At 38.4% G+C, this 25678-nt stretch overlaps 1 protein-coding gene across 1 annotated transcript in view; it reads left to right on the top strand.

Annotated features, from left to right (window-relative positions):
- LOC134802107 (cytochrome P450 4C1-like) overlaps window positions 1-25678 on the top strand; it is a 30069-nt gene that overhangs the window by 3137 nt on the left and 1254 nt on the right. Inside the window, exons 2-10 of the mRNA XM_063774699.1 lie at window positions 9716-9805; window positions 10206-10319; window positions 10476-10661; window positions 13912-14049; window positions 19310-19514; window positions 20067-20218; window positions 20463-20642; window positions 21599-21798; window positions 23094-23796. Of these exons, the coding sequence (XP_063630769.1) occupies window positions 9716-9805; window positions 10206-10319; window positions 10476-10661; window positions 13912-14049; window positions 19310-19514; window positions 20067-20218; window positions 20463-20642; window positions 21599-21798; window positions 23094-23796 (1968 nt within the window). The remainder of the gene's footprint in view (window positions 1-9715; window positions 9806-10205; window positions 10320-10475; window positions 10662-13911; window positions 14050-19309; window positions 19515-20066; window positions 20219-20462; window positions 20643-21598; window positions 21799-23093; window positions 23797-25678) is intronic.

Below are 25678 nucleotides of genomic sequence, written 5' to 3'. Positions count from 1 at the left end.
TTAATTATTATTACTAATAGGGTATTTGACTGTATTTAAAATAAATTATTTTACACCATGTGTGAAATAAAGCACCAGAAGATTAATAAACGTAGATAGCAGTTTTTTTTAGTCACATTTCTATTTTAAATCCCGTATAAAACTATAAAGAGTAGGTAATATGATTGTGACGTCTCATGCTAGCTTCGAGCAACACCGGCTTCCGACACATCGGAAGGGAGGGGCCCAAGCGATATCTCACCGTACAAATCTATCTGCCATTTTTCGCGGGGGGAAAGGTGCACACAGTCGCACTTCTCACACACTTAAATACAAAATCCAATCTGTAATGACGACACAAATACATAGAAAATGACACACGTCAAAGACAAATCTTGCAAACCTCGATCTCTTTTTGTGTACGGACGAGTGACAAGTGTCACAACACGCACACTAACACATTTTCGTTGAAGTATGTTATTGTATTCTGAGAGATGAGAAGTCGGATTTGTCGCTCGACCGATCCGCAATTTGTACTGAGCGAGCAAAATCGATAAATCCAACAATTACATAAGACTAAAATATAATAATTGTGTTTGAATGTAATTAAACGTATGATATGTAAAAAAAAATATTACATATGAAATGTAACACTTTCTTTTTATATATTTGATGTCCCCGACCTCTTTTTATAACAAAAAACCGAGCAAACAGGCATTTTTGTGCAGCAGTGTTCACGCGCGCGTCTGGACTCGGTCTAGTGAAAAATCCAAGTGCAACTAGTTTTATTACCCGCGCTAGATTAGATTGACGCGCTAATCTTGTACCTCGGCAGAGGGGAAATAGTGCGAATGCCGCCTCCCTTCCGTGTTGCTCGAAGCATGCTAGTGTTTCATGTAAATTCCTTAGTAGCAAATCGTTTTGACAGTTCGAAAAAAGAAACTCATTTGACTAGTAGTCAATTACCCAATTATACTGAGCCAAAAACCCAGCGCATTTTTAACGGAACAACCTTTAACCTTGTTACTACTAACGCCATCTGTTAGGAAAATAAATAACCAATACTAGGTCAACAGATGGCGTTAGTAGTAATACACATTATTGACCCTTTTATTTATTTTTTATGTTTATAAAATGATATTTTTATGTTTGATAACACATCTAGACATGAATTTAAATGACTATGTCAAATTTCAAACCTAACAGTGCAGTAGTTTTTCCGTAAAGTGTACCACAAGAATGCATAGTTCGTCGATTAGTGATAGGGCTCGCTTCGCTCGCCCTAATAAATGAAAATTATAACATTATGAAGAAATATTTTAACTTATTAACCATAGGTATAATGTACCCATGTAACATGTTATGTTGAAATAAAGTGGCAATGTTATTGTGACGTAATCGCGTGTCACTCTGGGAATGGAAGACCATGTTTTATTAGACCATGGTGTGATGATACCTCATTGGATTAGGAATGATGATGACAAAAAACATTCAAACCTTTTTTATGTAACTCCCTACTAAATATATTGTTTACGTCGAAATAAATCTTGTTAGGTAGGTACCTATTTCTTTTTTCGCCAATATTCAAAAAAGTATTAGTATTTAAGAAATCTAAATAGAATATTATTAAAGATTTTTTTTAGTTTACAATAAAGAAGGAAGTGCGAGAAAATTTTGTTGATTAACATTTGCCTAACTTCTTGAAAAATTTACATTAAGATTTCTTTCCTTCCAATAACTTCTCTTGCCTTTTTTTATTTATTTAAGGTCGCTTAAACAGCTAAGGTCATTAGCGACCACAGTATACAGTATCAAATCAAACCATAATACTTAACTAGTTTAAGGAATTTTACAGTACATTCTGAGTCATTCAAGCAATCTTTTAAACATTTAGGAAGGTTAACAGCTAATCTTTCATTATTATACATCGGACAATCAATAAACAAATGTTTGATAGATATATCACTGTTACACCTTAAGCATTTATTTTTACTTTCCTTAGTTATAAGATATACCGGGTGTGGCCTGTAACATGAGCAAAAAATTAAACTGTAGGCTGTACTCCTCATACAGACCAACATTTGTTCAGCGACTTTTAAAAATAACTTGTGATTTGATTTTTATTACACTTTAAAGTTTATTCTAAGACGCAATGTATTGCGAATTTTGTTATGTTTAAGGCGTGACAAGCAACGTCAATCACAATAATATGGCGTGGCGATGGCGTCCATTGAAGATAATATTTATTTTGTATGAAAAATAGGGAGTCTAAATACTTCATAATTTTTAAAAGTTGTTGAACAAAAGTGTCACCGTTTGAGGGAGTACAATCTATGTTTTAATTCTTTGCTCGTGTTACAGGCCACACCGTGTATATGAGTCACATTACAATGTCCTATTCGTAATCTATTCATAATCACCTGATCTCTTCTATTATTTACATAAAATGTACTCTTTTCGAAAACTGATTTTCTTATTTCATATAAGGCGCTATTGTTATTATTTACCCAATGGCTGTTCCACAATCTTTTCATATTTAGTTTAAGGTATTTTTTGAGGTCTTCGTGGTTGGTAGTCGTGTAATTGCATTGATCATACCTCAAAGCGTCTTTAGCAGCGGTATCGGCCCTTTCATTACCAGGAATACCCTGATGACTAGGTATCCAGAATAATTCCACTACAAATTGCTTATCTATTAGGCTGAGTAGGTTTTCTCTTATTAAATTAATCAAGGGATTTTTGTTTCTAATATTTGACAGGGCCTTAAGTGATGACATTGAATCAGAAAAAATGATGTGTTCTTACCCTCGAGTTTTCGTTAATTACCTCTAGGCATTTAAGGATAGCAACAGCTTCGCATGTTAAAATAGATGAATAGTTTTGTAATCTGTACTTATGACTACTGGCCGCGTAGCCAAGTTGCCGATCGCTTACGCTCCGTAGCGATCGAAACGCAACTGTCACTGTCGCACTAACATGGAAGAGTGATAGAGAGACAGTTAAGGTTAGTTGTTTAAGGTTAAGTCTTGGAGCCTTTAGAACTAGCCCAGTAAACAGTATCCTTGCGGAAGCAGACGAAATACCCCTAGTGTTTCGAAGAAAAGAATTGTGCCTTTCCTATGCCATTAACCATATAACTAATAATAACAATTCGTTTCTCTCGAAAACTTCATTACCATCTGATATTGAATACAACCTACAGCCATCTCTTCCCATCCCCTTAAGACTTAGAATTAAAAAATATCTAAACGAAATTAAATTTGAATTACCTACAGTATTTCCGCGTAAACTATCTGTGTACCCACCATGGAAAAATATCGAACTCAAAATTAACCTGGAAGTGGCTAACAACAACCCTCGAGATTCTACTCCTGACTATTTTAATAGGAACCTTTTTTATGAAATTAAAGATAAATACCAAGATTTTATGCATCACTATACCGATGGTTCCGTCTGTGAGGGTAGAACCGGTTGCGCGATCGTAACAACAAACAGCCGGCCTAGACAAGGTTACAATCGCTATCGCTTCGACAACGAAAAGCATTACAGCTTGGCAAAAAAGAGTAGAAATTAAAAAGTGACAACACTGTAGTGTCGTCCCGTTTTCTTATATATATTGGTTTGAAAGGGACGACACTACAATGTTGCCACTTTTTAATTTCTACTCTTTTTTGCCAAGCTGTAATGCTTTTCGTTGTCGAAGCGATAGCGATTGTAACCTTGTCTAGGCCGGCTGTTTGTTGTTACGATCGCGCAACCGGTTCTACCCTCACAGACGGAACCATCGGTATAGTGATGCATAAAATCTTGGTATTTATCTTTAATTTCATAAAAAAGGTTCCTATTAAAATAGTCAGGAGTAGAATCTCGAGGGTTGTTGTTAGCCACTTCCAGGTTAATTTTGAGTTCGATATTTTTCCATGGTGGGTACACAGATAGTTTACGCGGAAATACTGTAGGTAATTCAAATTTAATTTCGTTTAGATATTTTTTAATTCTAAGTCTTAAGGGGATGGGAAGAGATGGCTGTAGGTTGTATTCAATATCAGATGGTAATGAAGTTTTCGAGAGAAACGAATTGTTATTATTAGTTATATGGTTAATGGCATAGGAAAGGCACAATTCTTTTCTTCGAAACACTAGGGGTATTTCGTCTGCTTCCGCAAGGATACTGTTTACTGGGCTAGTTCTAAAGGCTCCAAGACTTAACCTTAAACAGGTATTATGTGTGCTTTCTAGAAGTTTTAAAATAGTGGGAGAAGCCGAATCATATATAATTGATCCATAATCGATTTTTTGTCTAATTAATGCTTTGTAGGTATTTTTAATGCATCTACTATCCGAGCCCTATTTATTGGATGATAAAATTTTAACAATGTTCATTCTATTATGGCATTCTGACTTTAACTTTTTTATATGACTTACCCAATTCATTTTTGGATCAAAGGTTAAGCCTAAAATTTTTAACTTCTTTAATTTTATGATTGTTAATAGTTAAGATCGTATCTTTGTTGTTCTTGAGCTCACCGTGGGACTTAGTCAATTTGTGTAAGAATGTCCCTATAATATTTATTTATTTATTTATTATATTACTAATAATGAATTTCGAATTTCGATAGTCAGAAAATGATATCCTCTAATATTTAGGAGCCATAATATTAAACATTTTGACTTTCAATAATTATGTCAAACAAAGGGACCCCCATTTTTAATGACTAAAGTGAATTACTTCTAAGAAACCAAATCAATAACATTCTTCATATAAAGAAAACAGAAATATGTTTCCTCAGGTAGGTTTGTTAGTTACCTTGTGTCCCTCAGAGCGGAAATGGGAGCCCCGCGAAGCGGGGCTCCGTCGATTCGTTGGCGGGACGAAATGGCTTAATAAGTTAAGTATGTACATGAAAAATAAGAAATGGCGGGGAAATCAGTAAGCCAAACAATAAAAAATCAGTTTCCTCAGGTAGGTTCGTTAGTTACCTTATGACCCTGAGAGCGGAAATAGGAGCCCCGCGAAGCGGGGCTCCGTCGACTCGTTGGCGGAACGAAATGGCGTAAAAAGCTACATGAAAAATAAGAAATGGCGGGGAAATCAGTAAGCCAAACAATAAAAAATCTGTTTCCTCAGGTAGGTTCGTTAGTTACCTTGTGTCCCTCAGAGAAGAAATAGGAGCCCCGCGAAGCGAAGCGGGAAGCGGGGCTCTGTCGACTCGTTGGCGGGACGATATGGCTTAATAAAATACATGAAAAATAAGAAATGGAGGGGAAACCAGTAAGCCAAATAAAAAATAATCCCCAAGTAGGTAGGCAAGAATGCAAAGAAAAATTATTTAATTTTATAACTATTGACAATATTTTTAAATTATGATGGAAAAAGTTATGGTCTAAAAAAATCGGAACTTAAAATTTAGGGAATGCAATAGAGCCCCTACTTATTATAACCTGCGATAAAAGACCTTACAACGATTATTCTAAGCAAGTTTATTGCCTACAACATTATGTAATGGAATACCTTCTGGACTTTGAATATTATAAGTAACAAATTTTATGACTAACAATAATAATGACCTGCAAAAATCGAAACTGCAAGTTATATTGTTAAAATTTATGACTATTGACAATATGCCTAATAAAAATTATGATCGAAAACGTTATGGACTGAAAAAATCGGAACAAAAAATTTATGGGAACCAATAGAGACCCACTTTAGCTGCTGTCACTAATTCCACGCAGACGAAGTCGCGGGCAAAAGCTAGTATTAATATATTTATAATATTTATATCAACCAGTGTATTGTTGTCGAGATGACTTATTAGTGTATATTGTGTTTTGTTTTAGAATGAACAATTCTAAAAGCCAAGAAGACTTTTTATAAGTTTTATCTGTCGTTAATATAGGAAAAACGTCATAATCATAATAGAAAAAATCACACGCATATCCAGTTTTTGCTCCCAACATTCGGTTGTCTACAAGTCGCCAATAAATATTCTTACCTACTGTGAAAATCTTTATTTAGAACTTGACAATCTTGACAATTACGGGAAATCACACCAATCGACATAACCTGCCTGACATACGCTCGTGGTTCAATTTTGGAATCTTAAACGGGTATCAATATTATTAGCACGAGCGGTTAATCAAGAACCGTTCCCGCTTGTAAAACAAATAAATAATTCGTATTCGCGATCATTATTTAAACCCCTTTCTCATTCGGGCATGGATCGCCTTCGAGCGCGAGTGTTCGCGATCCGCACATTTTTCGCATCATGAGGTTAAAGACCCAAAAATTATACCTATTGGTTCTAACTGACAATCATAACTTGTTTATGTTTCTTTCGATGTCGCATATTTAAACACTAACGGGTTGTATTAACGGATTGACGGCCGCCTTCGGATGAAAGAAACGCCTGGCGTCCGTTAGGTCGTTGGGTTGACGACATTCGGCAGACTGCGGGGCACTTCTGAGGGCCTACCGCGAACCATGCACGTTCGACGTGTTGCCTCCTTGTCACACTTATGTATGAATTTACAAGTGGACAGGGAGGCAGTACGTCGAACTTGGTTCGCGGTAGGCCCTCTGGATGAGACTAGCCCAGGATGTGCCCAGGAATCCCAGGATAGAAACTTCGCATTATTCGAATGAGCTGAAACTTCACTTACATATGTAAGTTGGGTGACAATGCAATTAGGGATTGCAAACCGGATTGATTTGATCAATCCGGCCGGATCCGGCCGGATTTTGCCACAATCCGGCCGGATCCGGCCTGACCGGATCCGGTTAGGTATAAGGATATGAAAGTTAATTAAATTACATATTTTTCAAGTTTTATGCGTTATACGAGGAAAAAAGTGTCATATCATGTCAATCTCAAATAAAATTTAAAATCTAAGTCATTTATTAATTTTATTATATGTAAATTCACATGCATTCTGCTCAAATTTACGTTTACAATAAAATTATAAATTTGATTAGATTCCAAAGCCTGTTAATGGGATAATTATGGGATGGGAATTGGAACTTTTTGAAAGGACAAGTTTTCGTAACTGTTCTAGGATGGAATTATTTGTAACGCTGACATCCATTCTAGTAACTAAACATATTTTACTTTTAATCAAAATTATATGAAATGCGCTCCAATATTATCTTGCTTTCATTTATTATCCGTGGAAATAGTTTTATAGCCTAAATTACAAATAAAGAAAAAATTCATGAATAAATATTTGGGGACAATCTTATACAGATCGACCTACTCGTAGCCCCAAACCAAGCAAAGCTTGTACACGTATAGTATATTGATAAATACATGCTTATTGTATACATAGAAAACACCCATGACTCGAGAACAAATATCTGTGTTCATCACACAAATAAATACCCTTACCGGGATTCAAACCCAGGACCATCGGCTTCATAGGCAGAGTCACTGAATGGTCACTAGTCACACTAGTGTCACTACCCACTAGGCCAGACCGGTCGTTACAAATGCCTTCCATGACATATCGTCATCCTTTAATTTGTACTTATAAGTATTTAAGTAATCGTCGTATCGTGCCATTCGTGCCACCCACATGAAAGAAGAGGAAATCCTCTTCTGTTCTCAATCATCATCATATTAAATAACTTCTTATTTTACTAAATCTTGACTTTTTCATTCGTTCTTTATTCTGTTCAACTTCTTTCTTCCATCCGTCGCCTTTATCTCACCTAAAACGCACAGTGGGTGCTGTGTGCGCTCTTTTTTTCTATTTTCTCGGATCCGGTCCGGATCCGGTGATTTTAACCGGATCCGGTAGCTCCTAAAAAGTGCCGGATCCGGCCGGATTACCGGATCCGCCGGACCGGATTGCAATCCCTAAATGCAATATTATGGTACCATCGACCTGGCTCCAATTTCACCACGGTGACAGGTGCGACAATTGTAAATCATCACGTTTGCTGACGTCACAGGCATCCATGGGCTACGGTTACCGCTTACCATCGGGCGGGCCGTATCCCTGTTTGCCACCATCATTGTTTTATTAAAAAAAACTTTATTATATCGGAAAAAAAACTGATATTTCTCTTGCTAAGTTTATGACAATTGTCACAAGAAACACTACAATTGTCACGAAATTCCGACATATAACTCATTACCTGTCAAGAATTACCTACAATTCTTCTAAATCTTGACAATTGTCAGAAACTTCGCAAAAGAAATATCTGTTTTTTCCGATATAATAAAGCTTTTTTAAATAATACAATGATGGTGGCAATGGAGCCAGGCCCCAATTTCACCACGGTGACAGGTGCGACAATTGTAAAATCGCTGTTGCTGACGTCACAGGCATCCATGGGCTACGGTTACCGCTTACCATCGGGCGGGCCGTATTCCTGTTTGCAACCATAATTGTTTTATTAAAAATAATATAATAAAGTTTTTTTTAAATAATACAATGATGGTGGCAAACAGGAATACGGCCCGCCCGATGGTAAGTGGTAACCGTAGCCCATGGATGCCTGTGACGTCGGCAACAGTGATTTTACAATTGTCGCACCTGTCACCGTGGTGAAATTGGGGCCTGATCTGATGATTGAGACAGGCAATTTTCAATTGCCATAGGAACTCTGTGATAAAACAACGCAACCTAATTGTGTTTGGGTTGTTTAGAATTGTCTCGATGAAGTACTACTTGCCTGTTGAAAGAAAAATACAGTCAGCGATAAAGGCTTGTATCAAAGATGTTTTTTTGTCAAAAAATCGGTTTTAGGGTATCTATCAAAATTTATATATTTATTACCTGTACCTACTTAAGTTCAACAAATTTGATGATGATTACGGCTGTCGTGAATATAATAGACTCTCGTACATTTTCCACTTACACAATGTAGGTACTATATTTCATGCAGGTGTACTGAATGACAAAAGCCCATATTGTGAAAGAAAAAGCTAGAACTCCCTAGGGAGTTATAGCTTTTTTTATTTTATTATGTCACTAATTCATACGTATCATGGTTATATTATCTTCTTCTATATAATAAAGCTGAAGAGGGTCGAAAGTCTGTACATGGAAGATATTCGAAAAAAAGTTGGCTGGGGATACTTAGAATCGATAACAGAACACGTTCCAACAGTTTTTAGAATTTTTGTCTGTTTGTCTGTTTATCTGTTTGTCTGTTTATTTGAACGCGCATCACGTGAAAACGGCTGAACAGATTTTGATGCAAACTTTACTAATCTGTCGAGAACATCCCCTACACACCTACTACTCTGTCGTTAAAATCACGTGTAAAATTTTAATAAGGGCGAAAAAACTATTGATTTTGGAGTGTAGTTTTATTTAGTGGTACCTAACTGTAAAATATTTTATCTGGACTACAGTCCTCTAGCATATCCATCTGTCAACTTTACTTCAAGTTCCGCCTCCAGGGGAGAGGGAGAGGAATTAGGATTAGAAATTAGCCGCTTACTGACACAGACCGAATTCCAGGCGGGCGGAGCCGCGGGCACAGCTAGTAAATTATAAGTAAAATACTTTGTTTAAAGTCAAGGTGAGAATAAGAGAGTTTTACTTTTAAAATACCGAGGTTTATTATTTAATATTTTTTGTTTATAAGTTAAAAAATATTAAATTTTTATAAAATAGGTATATAAAATATTTGATTATTTTTCTCAGGGTGTTCAGATATTTTTGAGCACCTTGGCCGCTCCGATATATCCGACGGCGACTGTACAACGTAGTTTCCTTTTGTTTTCAGATATTATGCAACAGTTACAAAACCTGGGTCGAATATCGAATGATCACGATGGCCTTACAAGTTTTTGGGTGGCCAATAGGCTGTTAGTTAGTAAGTATAATAAAATTAACTCTTTACTGCATGGCATACCTATATTTATAGGGTTCCGTGCCCAAAAAGGAATAAAAGGAACCGTTATAAGATCACTTAGTTGTCCGTCCGTCCATCCGTCTGTCTGTCAAACCCCTATCTCAGGAACGGGTGCCTATCAATTAAGTTTAAATCAACATCATATAAAACCAAAATCTACTTAGGTTTATAGTCTCTTGAAGCTGTAAAAAGGTGTTTGGTACATCGTCCTCATAATTTACTATACTATTTTTCACATAGCTTGGGTACGGTGACAGCTGACATAGTAACACAATTTTGCTTTTTTATGGTTATAAATGGGAGACATACCCAAGTAATGTGAAAAAAATTATAGTTTCTCACACAAATTATTTTTTGACAGGTATGACAGATCCTAAGGCTATCGAGGTGGTCTCCAAAGCGTGCCTGGACAAAGATGAATTCCTAATAAAGTATATACGAACCGCAATAGGCAACGGATCTATATTTGCCCCAGGTAAATACAAATCTTGTTTATGTTTTATAGATTTTGAGTTACGTATAGCTGTCAAAATTAGGTCACTACGCAGAGTATGGCTGGTGAATAAAATTTCACCCTGTACAAACTTTCAGTGCAAACTTATTTGATATCACGTGACTCAAACCGTTGCAGTAAACATTTGGCACCCTCGTCGCAAAATCAACGCGCCTTTCTTCAGCCGGAAGAACCTGGACCAGCTGATGCCGGTGTTCGACGCGAAGAGTTCCATCATGGCCGACCTGCTGCGAGCCGAGGCGGGGGGCGGCGACTTCCCCATCTGGAGATACGTCACCACGTTCACGTTCGATACAGTTTGTGGTAAGATCCTAGAAATATTTTTATTTTTTATGGCATTAAATTGGCACTATTAATATTATACTCGAGGGAGGGGGGCGATTTAGACTCAAAAGGCTCGAGTTCCTGCCAACACCATTCTGTACTTTATTAACTCTATTGCCTAATAAATAGAAAGTATTTCACAAACTGGCGGTCCACTTGTTGATATCCTTTGTATTGCTAGGTTTGATCCGTACAGATGATATCAACATTTGGGCCTCCATTTTGTGAAAAAGTTTATTCTAGTTTCACAGACGTGACACGTGTCATTAACGTGACAGTTAATGACAGACTAGAGGACCGGGTGGGTAGTGACCCTGCCTGTGAAGCCGATGGTCGTGGGTTCGAATCCCGGTAAGGGCATTTATTTGTGTGATGAGCACAGATATTTGTTCCTGAGTCATGAGTGTTTTCTATGTATATAATTAGTGTTTTCATAGTATGTATTTATCTATATATTAAGTATACAGGATGGTCCAAACCTTGACGTCCAAAATTTTTTTTTAGATTGTTGTAGTCGTGGGCTATCAGAATATACCCCATGTATATTAGCCGATTTTTTGTAGTTTTCGAGTTATGAATTTTTGAAGTTTTTTTTGGTTAAAAATTTGGGGGTGAAGTAATTTACTCATAAAAAAAAACTATTAGAGTTTTTTTTATGTTTCTTTTTGTAACATACTCCTCAATAAATGACGTAATTATTAAAAAAAAATCAGCGTCCTCACGTTGATACAAGTTGTAAAAAAACATGACAGAAATAAAAATTTTACGCTCCAGCATCTCATGCTTAGATTTTGCAAATAAATAAAAAAAAATACAAGCTGTTACAAGGACTTCTGCTGATTTTAAAGTGTTTTACAAAAAGGTAAAAAAAAGTGACACTTAATAGTCGAAATTTGAGAGAATCGGCACTCATAGGAACTGAGGTCGAAAGTTCCCAAATTAGTGATTCACAAAAAAAAACGGTTTTATTATTCCTAACTTTAATAAAACACAGAAATGACCACGATCAGTCAATGTTGTGACATGCGATAAGCGAATCATCATTTGGGTAAGCTTAATCATTATCTTAACTGGACCCGTGTGCCCGTGTCGCGGCGGGTTGTTTTTACCTGCTCGAATTGAATGTCATCACGAATACCTACCATTTATTTATGGAACCACTCTCTAGCGCTTGTTCGTAGCGCAATTGCCGCAATAATTATTAGCAGGCATAATAACAAAGGAGTTTTTATCATTCTGCATGAAATAAAACACAAGGAAAATTAATTTGGTTAAACAATTTAATTAAATAATTATTACAACCGAACATAAATACTACATTGCAAATGTTCTATCAACTAACTACCTTCGTCCTTTCAAAGTTACTTTTTAAGGCTATATAGGCCACGTATGAAGGTCGAACATTTAATACAAATTAAATAGTTTTGATACTAACTAAAACTACGCAACAAATTAAACAACTTAAAATTACAATAACAACCTTCCACCTCCCAAAAAAGAATTAGATTTACAAAAGATTTTCAAATATTCGACTTTCTACTTCCACACATAGCCTACACCGCCTTAAAAAGTTAGCTTTTAACTTCCTGAAAGCATTTCGATTTTCTTTTATTCTCCTTTCGCTCTCTCTTAACATGTCTCTTAGCTCCGCTTCGGAGTTTGAGTCTCTTGCGTAAACCATCTCTTTGTAGTATCCCCAGACGAAAAAGTCTATGGGATTTAAATCCGGTGAACGTGGAGGCCATTCGATAGGTCCGCCACGCCCATCCCATCTGTTGGGAAAGTTTTCGGTCAGGTGTCGTCTTACGTCTAAGGAATAGTGGCAAGGGGCGCCATCATTTTGGAATACCATTTTTCTCCTTGTCGCCAAGTTGACGCCATCTAACAATCCATTCAAGTCGTTTTGCAAAAAGTTTCTTAGGTATTCGGCACCATTTAATCTCGCTGGCAATTCAAGTGGCAAGTGTAATTATTTTTCTGCATAATCACTAAGAGTGTAGTTCATTTCCAAGTCACGGGGCAAAGATCAATAGTCCAAAACACAAGCACAGGTCGGTCGTAAGGCAAATCAATCGGAGTCCAGTTAGCACAGCAAGAAGATTTCAAAAACAGAACGTAACGAATACAGTAGCAACACATGCGAATCTGACGAAACCATTGAGCGACTGTCACTGATAATACTAATTAGAGGTAAAGGGGTGAACTTATTAAACAATAGTGTGTATGGAGACAGTAGTCGGCGGGGTGGGAGCAGGTAAAAATGAACCCTTTGTAGATAACAACCCGCCGCGACACGGGTCCAGTTAAGATAATGATTAAGCTTACCCAAATGATGATTCGCTTATCGCATGTCACAACATTGACTCATCGTGGTCATTTCTGTGTTTTATTAAAGTTAGGAATAATAAAACCGTTATTTTTTGTGAATCACTAATTTGGGAACTTTCGACCTCAGTTCCTTTGAGTGCCGATTCTGTCAAATTTCGACTATTAAGTGTCACTTTTTTTTACCTTTTTGTAAAATACTTAGGGTCTATCAGTTTTTAAAATCAGCAGAAGTCCTTGTAACAGCTTGTATTTTTTTTTTAATTGCAAAACCTAAGCATGAGATGCTGGAGCGTAAAATTTTTATTTCTGTCATGTTTTTTTACAACTTGTATCAACGTGAGGACGCTGATTTTTTTTTTAATAATTACGTAATTTATTGAGGAGTATGTTACAAAAAGAAACATAAAAAAACTCTAATAGTTTTTTTTTATGAGTAAATTACTTCACCCCCAAATTTTTAACCAAAAAAAACTTCAAAAATTCATAACTCGAAAACTACAAAAATCGGCTAATATACATGGGGTATATTCTGATAGCCCACGACTAGAGCCATCTAAAAAAAATTTTTGGACGTCAAGGTTTGGACCATCCTGTATATGTCGTCGCCTAGCACCCATAGTACAAACTTTGCTTAGTTGGTGGGTAGGTTGATCGGTGTAAGATGTCCCCAAATAGTGATTTATATTTATATTATAGGTAGTTAAATATATTTATTAATATTTATCACTGATTTCTTACAATAAAAATGTTTAGAATCCCTACCTAGACTACCTACGCTTTACGCTGGCCTTACTTTAGGTACACTTTTTTATGGAGATCGTTTAAGTGCTAGTTTCAATAAAATAAAATCGTCCTTTTTATGTTACCGTTGAATAACCTTCTCTATCTCATCCTATTTTAGAGACTGCCTTGAACGTACCAATTAACACGCAAAAAGACTCGGAGCACTACTACCTCCTGAATGCAATAGATGGATGCACGCAAGTGCTGGCGAAGCGTGTTTTACAGCCGTGGCTGCATCCAGACATCGTCTTCAAGAGTCTGCCAGTGTACAAGCAGTATCAACACCATTTACAACGCGCATATACTTTTATAGAGGAGGTATTATTCATCTACATATTCTACATTATCAAATTGATTGATTGTGTAAGTTTGGCTATGGGACTCCCTCTGGTCGCATAACAGCTTTTGTCATATTTTTAATTGTCATAACACTTTATGTATAAAATTGTAAGTCATAAAAATCTTTAGTCAGAATTATTCCTGAGCATAACTGGGTTTTTGTCATAAATTAGTTGTCATAATTTTTGTAGTCATTAATTTAATTCGCATAAAATTTTAAGTCATCTGCTTGATATCCATAATTGTTTTTCGTTCGAAGTATTGCACTGCATAGTATTAATATAGACATAAGAAACTAAGTCATATATTTAGTGGTCATAAAAGAAACTAATCATAATAGGTAGGTTAGGTTCGTTAGGTTGCTTTAGATGCCCGAAGGGCAAACTACGCAGAAATAGGAGCCCCGCGTGAGCGGGGCTCCGTCGAATTAAGTGTTTGGACGGAGATTAGGGAAAAGGTTTTTTTCGAGTAGTTGTTGAGAGGCTAAAATTTGTTTCTTAAATTATTTATGTAAACCATTATGGTTGAAAATTATTTTTCTACAAAACGTTATACGTAAAAACCTTATAAATATCGATAAATATGCTTTTATCTGTATGACATTTGAATCATTATAATCAAAACCTATATGCACAAAAAAATTATGATAACTGCTGAGTACCTATGTCATCAAATATTATGGCTAAAAATGTATGACACAATATAATATGACTTTTCATTTGTATGCGCAATGATGATTATGACACAAGTTGTTATGCGCATCAAAGATATGACCTAAACTTGTATGCAACCCAATATGAACCCTTTGGCTATTATTCTGTCTATCCCTTCGACACCTTTTCTAAGAAGCGTTACCGGGTGATTATCTCAACGATTTTTTTTTGCGGCGGAGCTGATAATGTCCACACTGGACTAATTGTTTCACAATGGTTTTTTTTTTTCTGAAAACCTTACACAAATTATTATCTTAAGCCAAATCGCAAAATGTTATAAAAGTTATTGATATTAATAAAAAAAATTTTTTTCGCCGCAATTATAATTTTGGTGTAGTGTCCGTGTCCCGAATCCGTTTTTCTTGAATGATTTCTATAGTAGAACCATAACATGCATTTATTTAGCTAAAACTTCACAAACTTTTACTCGTTATTAGTCTACGTATATTATAAGAAAATAAAAGTGAAGATTAGTACATGAATTGATACTCTAAGCTAAGCATTAATAGTTGTCCTGGTAAAATTGTAAATTTTGGTGGTAAATATTGAAAATGAATTTTATGGTCGAACGAAACGCAACAAGGCTAACAAACGTGGAGTAACCCATGGTCTAATAAAACATGGTCTTCCATTCCCAGAGTGACACGGGCCTACGTCACAATAACATTGCCACTTTATTTCAACATAACATGTTACATGGGTACATTATACCTATGGTTAATAAGTTAAAATATTTCTTTATAATTTTATAATTTTCATTTATATGTATTTTAGCTTAAATTTTACAATAACACGTCATTTTTAATTACTCGTTAGCAATATCTTCCGATTCACGAAAGAAATTTCAGACTTTCGGGTAATTCTGTTTATACTACTGGCAACACAGGATAGCGCTGTGCACATTTGACAATTCGGATCTAGATAACTTCATGCCCTGACCGTCATCCTTGTCGAACGCGTGTTAATTGTTATTTCCTTCTCGCTCAGTGTCAGCAGTCGCAGTGTTTTCCAAACTTTTCACGTCGTAAGCTTGGTAATTAATGTGTAACTGTGAATTAGTTTTTTAAACGTTTGTCTTGTATAGATAAATAAAGTTTAATTTAATACATTAGATTTGTTTTATTTTACTATGTTTCTACATGAATAACTTAAAATTAATGCCGTTAAAATAATTTTCACCGTTGGTTAAAATTCTCCCACATTTCAAAGTTTGAGAACCTGTAAACAGCATGATGACGTAGGCGCGTGTCAGTTAGGTCATACGCGAATCTCGGAATGGAGTACCAGGCGGAGTATATTATTATACCATGCCTATTAATTTAGGTCTGCTCCGGCACTGAGTGATGATGCACGTGTCGTATGACGCTAGATCTGTCCAGCAAACGCGTAAGTATCTAATTTTGGTGTATTTAAATACTTTTTAATGCAATTTTGGTGGTGTATCTAACTAATGAACGAAAAGTAGTTGTTTTTGTGTGAAATGTATTTAAAGCATATATTTATAGTTTCTTTTTTAAAATATAAACTTGAAACTGAAGTGAGTGATACGGTTTACTTTTAAATATACTTTTATGCAATGGTTCTAATTTTGGTGGTTTTGGTGGTAATTTGAAAACCACCAAAATTGCTTAATGCCACCAAAATTGATACTTATGAGCCATAACTAAGTAATTATGTATTTGCTGTCATATATTTATATTTTGTATTCATAGCATTAATGACTAAGTGCATTGATTACCAGTAAAAAATAAATACTTTACAATAAAACAAAATTTCACTTTTTGTAATTGCACTGACTTTAACCTACATTATTTGACCGTGTAATGTTTTCATCTACCCTCCATGGTATAATAATATACTCCGCCTGGTACTCCATTCCGAGATTCGCGTATGACCTAACTGACACGCGCCTACGTCATCATGCTGTTTACAGGTTCTCAAACTTTGAAATGTGGGAGAATTTTAACCAACGGTGAAAATTATTTTAACGGCATTAATTTTAAGTTATTCATGTAGAAACATAGTAAAATAAAACAAATCTAATGTATTAAATTAAACTTTATTTATCTATACAAGACAAACGTTTAAAAAACTAATTCACAGTTACACATTAATTACCAAGCTTACGACGTGAAAAGTTTGGAAAACACTGCGACTGCTGACACTGAGCGAGAAGGAAATAACAATTAACACGCGTTCGACAAGGATGACGGTCAGGGCATGAAGTTATCTAGATCCGAATTGTCAAATGTCCACAGAGCTATCCTGTGTTGCCAGTAGTATAAACAGAATTACCCGAAAGTCTGAAATTTCTTTCGTGAATCGGAAGATATTGCTAACGAGTAATTAAAAAAGACGTGTTATTGTAAAATTTAAGCTAAAATACATATAAATGAAAATTATAAAATTATAAAGAAATATTTTAACTTATTAACCATAGGTATAATGTACCCATGTAACATGTTATGTTGAAATAAAGTGGCAATGTTATTGTGACGTAATCGCGTGTCACTCTGGGAATGGAAGACCATGTTTTATTAGACCATGCTACCCTCAACTGGCTTAAGGAGCCATTTGAGGGTAGATTTCGTTTACTTTTATGGAAATACCTAAAGATACAGACTATAATGGGGATGGTGGCCAGTAAATCTAATTTTGGTGACAACCAAATTATTAAAATCATAATATCTCGAAAACTACTATGTATAATGAAAGGCCATTACTACACAATATCGATTGTGACTAGTTACGTATTATCGATACATAATTTAGACATAAATTGCAAAAATAAAAAATCCCACCAAAATTAGGTAAATTTTGGACCAGTACGGTTACCATAAGTTTGTCACTGACATAAACGCCGTCGAGAACGTAATTTACTTTCTATACATCTCGCTCGCACTCGCATATTAGTGCAAACGGGATGGATAGAAAGTAAATTACGTTCTCGACGGCGTTTATGTCAGTGACAAACTGATGGTAACCGTACTGTTGAAATTCACCCTACCCCGCTGTATGGTATATGTTGGAAGATCTAGAAAAGCCAAGTTCAAAAGACAAAGGAACTGGCGATGCAGCGGTCGTGTGTTATATTACACGAACCATTTACTTAGAGCGACTTTTAACCCCTGCGTAACTCATAATCTATTAAACATAAACATATGAAATTTGGTTCATTTTTAAGACCCTTAAGGCTAATTAGAACATCAAATTTCATGAATATAGCTCAACCGGTTGTTAAGATAAAAACATCTAAAAATCAGGATTTTTCTCACTGACGTAGGTACTGACCTATCATCAAAAACCTAACCCACTTCCAGATGACCTAGCAAGTTGAAATTTGGCATCCAGCTTGTTAATTGTGTGGTTACGAAACTGAGATAAAGAAACGGTGTATTTTTTACGATTTGTAACATTTTCCAAAAAACAGTTTGTGTTTACATACCTACAGCGCCTAACGATTATGTAATTTAATAGCTAACATTTGAATTTTAGTTTCGAAATCAACTATGATGAATACTAATAATTTCCGTACAAAAAGTAAGTAATGATATCCCATAAAAAACATAAATGTGAAATGAGAGCTAAGTTCAATATTAAGAATATTCGTCGTTGTTGACTTCGCCGGAAAAAGAATTGAGATCTATATGGGTGCCAAGTTCTAGTTTGCTTGGGGTGTAATTAAAGTTCAGGATTTGTCTTGGCTAGTTAATAAGTATACACTTCTCTTTTTTACTTTGTTATCACTTACAGATTATACAAAACAAAAAGGAAAAAATGACTGCATTTGGGCTTAAGAATTTCAGTAAGTACCCTACACCCTATATCCTCCGCACCTACATTTTTCTAATTTGGCGCTTTTTTTACCGACAAATCTGGCTTGGCAGAGTATACTTACTTTATTGAGTTTTTGTGATATATAAAGATATAGCCGGTCAAACGACTTTGTCAGTAGAAAAAGGCGCGAAATTAAAATTTTCTATAGGACGATTACCGTTCGCGGCTACAGTTTTTGCCGTTTTTTTTTTCTACTGACGGAAATGGCTTGACAGACTTTATTTTCCCATTCCGTTAAATTTTTTCATGTACCCTAAGTACTTTGTATTTTTATCGGCGACAAAATGGAAACAAAAAAAAATGATGTACCTAAAAAGCAATGTGAAAAAATGGGTACCTATATTATAATACTATACAAATTAGTCCTAACTAGCTATAAGAATACTTGCTATACGAGTATAGGGTGCCATGTGAATCAATGATTTTACTGTAACAACTATGTACCTACCATGGTTCGCAATAAACGATTTCTGATTCTAATTCTAGCCGAAATGATTCGTGATTCTAAGCAAAACTAATGTGAAATTTACTAAATATAAAAATAATTAAGGATTCCTTTCATTGACACCATTCTGTAACATGGCCAATTTAATCATACCTTGAAGGATTTTTTAAATGTTTTTTCAGAAAACAATAACAACGAACTGTCACATTTCATCGAGGCGGTAATCCAGTCTTCCGGAGGGCTGGAGAAGGGTTACTCGGACATGGAGCTGCGGGAGGAGCTGATGGTGTTCATGGTTGCCGGGAGCGACACGTCGGCCACCGCGGTCAGCTACACCACCGTGCTGCTGTCCCGGTACCCGGACGTGCAGGATAAGGTGTACCAGGAGTAAGTATACCTGAGCTGCTGGTGTTCATGGTCGCCGGGAGCGACACGTCGGCCACCGCAGTCAGCTACACCACCGTGCTGCTGTCCCGGTACCCGGACGTGCAGGATAAGGTGTACCAGGAGTCAGTATACCTGAAGCTGCGGGAGAAGCTACTGGTGTTCATGGTCGCCGGGAGCGACACGTCGGCCACCGCGGTCAGGTACATCACCGTGCTGCTGTCCCGGTACCCGGACGTGCAGGATAAGGTGTACCAGGAGTCAGTATACCTGAAGCTGCGGGAGGAGCTACTGGTGTTCATGGTCGCCGGGAGCGATACGTCGGCCACCTCGGTCAGCTACACCACCGTGCTGCTGTCCCGGTACCCGGACGTGCAGGATAAGGTGTACCAGGAGTAAGTATACCTGAATTTATTTTAGGTGAGATGACCGTCCAGGAAACGTCAGGATTTTTGTTAGGATATTCTATGTTTTTATATGGCAACCCTTACTGTAGGTACCGTCCTTTGCTCATCTAATAACTGATTAAATTGAGTCTTCTATTTTCTTTATCAGACTACAAGAAGTGTTCGGCGAGTCGGACCGCGCCGTGACCCCAGAGGATCTGCCGAAACTGACGTATCTGGAGGCCGTTATCAAGGAGAGCTTGCGACTTTACCCCCCGGTGCCGGTAGTGGTGCGAGAGGTCCACGAGGATATACTTCTGCGTAAGTTTTCCGAATCCTCACACTTAGACGCACCTCATCACACGACACACACCATTTATAATAAATTTTCTAACAGATCTCCGTCGCCCGCTGGCTGCACTCTGGAACCACGCTATACTTGTAGTTGGACATGACAAAGTTTCTGTAATCCGATAATATTTTTTATATCCACGTTTAGATTCTACATGCTTTTATGTGACGTAATCTGTTTTTGGTAAATAAAAAATATATTTATTAATTGTAGCGTCAGGCACAACGCTGGTGGTCGAGACGACGGTGATGTTCAACATCTGGGGCACGCACCGCAACACAGCGTACTGGGGGCGCGACGCGGAGGAGTTCCGCCCCGAGCGATTCCTGCAGGGCCCGCTGCCGCACCCCGCCATGTTCGTGCCCTTCAGCTACTCCGTCAGGAACTGCCTCGGTTAGTATACAACCCCGCGTACTGGGGGCCCAACGCGGAGGAGTTCCGCCCCGAGCGGTTCCTGCAGGTCCCGCTGCCGCTCCCCGCCATGTTCGTGCCGTTCAGCTACTCCGTCAGGAACTGCCTCGGTTAGTATACAACCCCGCGTACTGGGGGCGCGACGCGGAGGAGTTCCGCCCCGAGCGGTTCCTGCAGGGCCCGCTGCCGCACCCCGCCATGTTCGTGCCCTTCAGCTACTCCGTCAGGAACTGCCTCGGTTAGTATACAACCCCGCGTACTGGAGGCGCGACGCGGAGGAGTTCCGCCCCGAGCGGTTCCTGCAGGACCCGCTGCCGCACCCCGCCATGTTCGTGCCCTTCAGCCGCTCCGTCAGGAACTGCCTCGGTTAGTATACAACCCCGCGTACTGGGGGCGCGACGCGGAGACAGCCAAATATCAACGTGCATTGCGAGTTTGCGACAAGGTTCACGATGACACTGCTGCACGCGATAGATATCGGTTACACGCTAATTCTGGCGTCGTTCAGTCATAAGTCTTATTCGAGCTTTGACTAATGCCAGAATGATGAAAAATGGACACGGTTACACGATCAGTCCAGACTGATAAAACTATGACACAGTCGCCCTTTGGACACAGAACGCAAACAGTCATTTAGTCTTGTCTAATATGGTGACTGACGCGAGAATGACACAAACAGGTTACACGATCAGTCTCCTATCAGTTGTCTGTCATTCAAAATGGACTGACGAATATTATCTAAAATATTAAATATCAGACCATCAGTTCATCAGTCCGAGTGTTACACGATAATTCTCTCGTCATTCTGACCATAATGATGGACTGAACTGACGCCAGAATTAGCGTGTAACCGATGTCATAGGCGTAATCAGAATGACGATTCCTTTTTCAATCAAACTATTTTTTTCCTAACTATGGATGTAACCTTGTGTTCTCAGGTGCAACATACGCAATGATGTCAGCGAAGACGGCGCTGGTGAACCTGATCCGGCGCTACCGGCTGCTGCCGCCGGCCGGCGTGCGCGCCGCCGACCTGCAGCGCCCTCTGCCCGTCAAGTTCGACATCATGATGAAGGCTGTCGATAACTTCACCCTTAGAATCGAAGAGAGGAACCGGAAACCTCTGATGATGCAAGCTGTAGACAATTTGATCGATCGAGTAGAAGAGAGGGACCAAATCAAATCCCTATAAGTATAGATATAATTACGATAGACAATTTTACTGTTCGATTTGAAGAAATGCACCAAAAACTCTACTATAATTGTAATTGTTAGAGTCGAAGAGAGAAATCACAATACCCAAGTATAGAAATCATAACGAAAGCCGTTTTAAATTGTACTCTGTAGAGGTGAAGAAAATAACGAAGAAACCCTATAAGTGTTAATATCATCATGAAAGCAAAAAACAAATTCATCGTTAGAGTCGAAGGGAGAAACCAAAACGCACAAGAAAGAAATCATTAGGAAAGTTTTCACAATTTTGCTATTAAAACCAAAAAAAAATTTAAAAAGCTATGAGTATTAGGTACATCATGATGAAAGGGTTCGACAACTTCACCCTTAAAGAAGAAGAGAGAAACTAAAACAGCCAAGTATAGACATTACAAAAAAGGATAACAATTTTATTGTTTCAGACTTAAAGAAAATACGTAATCTAATCCAAAACCCTATGAGTGCGTCTACAGTCAACGAGAGGAACCGAAAATCCTTAATAAGTAAGTGCCGACTCATTACCAAAATTCATAAAGAAATTAACTGTTTAGAGTCGTAGAAAATTATTAAAAAAAAACATGAGAAGGTATACAAATAAAGTCGCAGACTGGCAGAGAGAAACCGATATAAAAGATCGTTCACAATTTTACTGTTATGTTATGAGTCGAGGAAAAGAATCTAAAATCATGATTAGCATCACATTAGTATCGACAATATCGACATCATGAGAGCTGTCGACAATTTATGTTTAGTCACAGAATAAATAATAGTACTAGGTACAGAAGACCCACTCTCTAACAAAACGCGTTTGTTACGATCAGGACAGATATGGCCGCTAGGTGGCGAAAGCGCCACGCGCGGCTTATGGCTAGCCACCAAAATTGGTGTGGAACGGATGTACTTTTAGCTACCTGTAGCAAAGCGACGAAATCGCGGAGTGATAGAACCACGCCTACTTTAGTGTCGAATAGAGGAACCAAAACACCTCATAGTATCGTCGTTAGTATGTATAATTGTATATAGGAAAAGGAAACCCTGTCTAGACATATTTATTTATAAGAATTATAAGTTTTAGTATAACAAATCTTTATTGTGTTTTATTTAATTATATCGTTGGTCATTTTGAGGTAAATCTTACAGCTTCATGTAGGAACCAACCAACCATAAGCGTTTTCAACCATTTTAGCCTGTGTTCATACTATCTATTTAATAATCTAAGAGAAATGGCAAAAAGCTCTTATTGATAATGCTCAAAGCCCTGCAGAGCGCGCTCGTCTCCTAGCCGTATCGGAGCCAGAGTCGGGGCTCTGGCTCCATGCATTGCCATCCCCCAACATAGGCACCCTCCTAGAGAGAACGACCCTCGCACTCGCTACCAGTTTGCGATTGGGAGTCAAAACCAATGAGCCTCACCGCTGCCGCTGTGGCTCCATTGTTGACGAGCTGGGCCACCACGGCTTGTCCTGCCAGAGAAGCGCGGGCCGCATCTCTCGCCACGCCTCCCTGAATGATGTCATCCGGAGGGCGCTTGCTTCCGTTAGCGTGCCGGCTATCCTAGAGCCGAACGGTATCGCACGCGACGACGGCAAGCGGCCCGACGGAATGACACTTATTCCGTGGAGGCTGGGGAGGACGCTTGTATGGGACGCCACCTGCGTTGACACGCTCGCGCCGTCCCACCTACAGGCGACCTCCGTCAAGGCGGGAGCGGCGGCTACAACCGCTGAGCAGAACAAGCGGCGCAAATATGCTGTCCTCAGCGAGGGCTACATATTTGCGCCGTTTGGCGTAGAGACTCTGGGACCGTGGGGGCCTAGTGCAAAAAGCCTTTTTAAGGAAATATCACAGCGCCTCATTGACACCTCAGGTGACCGGAGGGCTGGCAGCTACCTCGGCCAGAGGATAAGCCTGGCCATCCAAAAAGGTAACGCTGCCAGCCTTCTGGGCACCATAACGCATGAAGGTGACCTGGGGAGCATTTTTTACTTATAAGTTTAGTTTAAGATTTGTTTTATTTTAGTTTTAATTTTAACGTTTAGTTTCTTGTGTTGATTTTGGTCGTTATTAATAAACTGTACAGAGAAATTAATTCATGATTACCTAACAAAGTTTCGTCAGATGAATTTGAACGAAACTTATTAAAACTACGGTAAACGATATAAACATTATATTTATAATTTTATTTTAGCCTATTTGTGTGTCTTTTTGATGGGCAAAGCCCTCCCCTCTCCCTTTCCAACCAAAATCTAAAATCTAAAATAGGCGCTGAGGCATTGTACCAAGGATGCTGGCGGCATTTCCTCGCTGTATCGCAATGCTGATACGTTGTGCGAGGTAGCCGCCAGCCCTTCGGTCACCAGTTACGTCAACCAGACGCTTCGCGATTTCTGCAAACAACTTATGCGCGGTGGGACCCCATGGACCTAGAGTTTCAACTCCAAATGGTACAAAATGGTACTCTCTACCGAGGCTCTTATATTTGTTACGTTTTAAAATTTCGGCGCATTCCGCCGCCCCGCCCGCTTTTATATTAGTCCGTTGGAGGTGGGACGGTGCCAGTGTGTCTACGCAGGTAGCATCCCACACCAACATCCGTCCCAAGCTCCAAGGAACTAAGGACACCCCATCGGGCCTCTTGCCATCATCTCTGATAATGCCAGTCGGCTCAAGAAGAGCAGGCACATTGATGGTGGCAAGAGACCGACGGATTATGTCATTAAGCGACGCATGTCTCGAAAAACGGCCTGCACTTTTTTGACAAGATAATCCGTGGTGTCCCAGTCGGTCCACGTCCGTGCCACAAGAGCATATGTGTGGCGTACACACCGAAACCCCGAGTCGCAATCCAGTCGCCAGTCTAAGAAAGTACCAGTATTGGGCGAAGGATGGGCATGTAAAGCCAGTAACCGGCTTCCCGGGTTCCGACCGCCAAAAGCCTAGCGCGGTCTGGACCTGTACAGTTGTTTAGGAGAGTATTGTAAGTTAAATCACAATAAACATTATCCCAACTCCTTTGTGAATTTGGGTTGTCTGGAAATTGTTTGCCTGGGCAAGCAATTTTAAAAGCATTTTTGGCGTCCTCAAAGCCCGCAATCTCACAGTTTGTGTGCAAAGCCCTTAAGATATTTCCTATGAGACCAGCGGGCTCAGCACGGTTCCACTTTTATCGACTATCACTATGCGCGTCCCTTTCGCACTTACATACTTGTTAGAACGTGACAGGCATGGTGACAAGGGATAAAAACGCGACCGTGCTAAGCCGCCAGATGTGCTATGAGTGGACGCCAAAAAGGCTGGGGAAGCCACACTGGAAATTTTGCGAATTCCTAAACCTCCAAACCGAATAGGGAGGGACGCTTGAGACCTCAGGAAGGCTCACTTAGCTGAATGTTTAGAATCGTCTCTGGGTCAATTTTCAAATAGGCATTTTTTGCTGTCCCACGGCTATAACTCGAAGTCCATAGGACTAAAAGACTGGGTATGTATATATTTTCATCCAATGTATTGTAAACTTTAAATATAATGTCCAACTGTACCTCAAATATCATTTGTTTCTGACAAAATCTCATTTGAAGTTCCAAAAACGGCGAAATTTGCCGTTTTTTGCGTGTCCCAGTGGCGGCACACACTCAATAAAAAAATCATAACTTTGGATGTAGGCAACGTATTATGAATAACTTTATATTTTTGTAAAGGGCATTTTCTAGAGAATGGATTTAATAATTTCGATAATTTAATACGTTATTCAATAAAACAAGGGAAGCCTTTTTATCGTTGTCCCGCGCGGCACTTGTTTTGTTATGACT

The sequence above is a fragment of the Cydia splendana genome, chromosome 24 (genome assembly GCF_910591565.1).
Source record: "Cydia splendana chromosome 24, ilCydSple1.2, whole genome shotgun sequence".
NCBI classification, from domain to species: Eukaryota; Metazoa; Arthropoda; class Insecta; order Lepidoptera; family Tortricidae; genus Cydia; species Cydia splendana.
The sequence above is the reverse complement of the archived record's forward strand: the minus strand, read 5'-3'. Positions and strand labels throughout refer to the sequence as shown.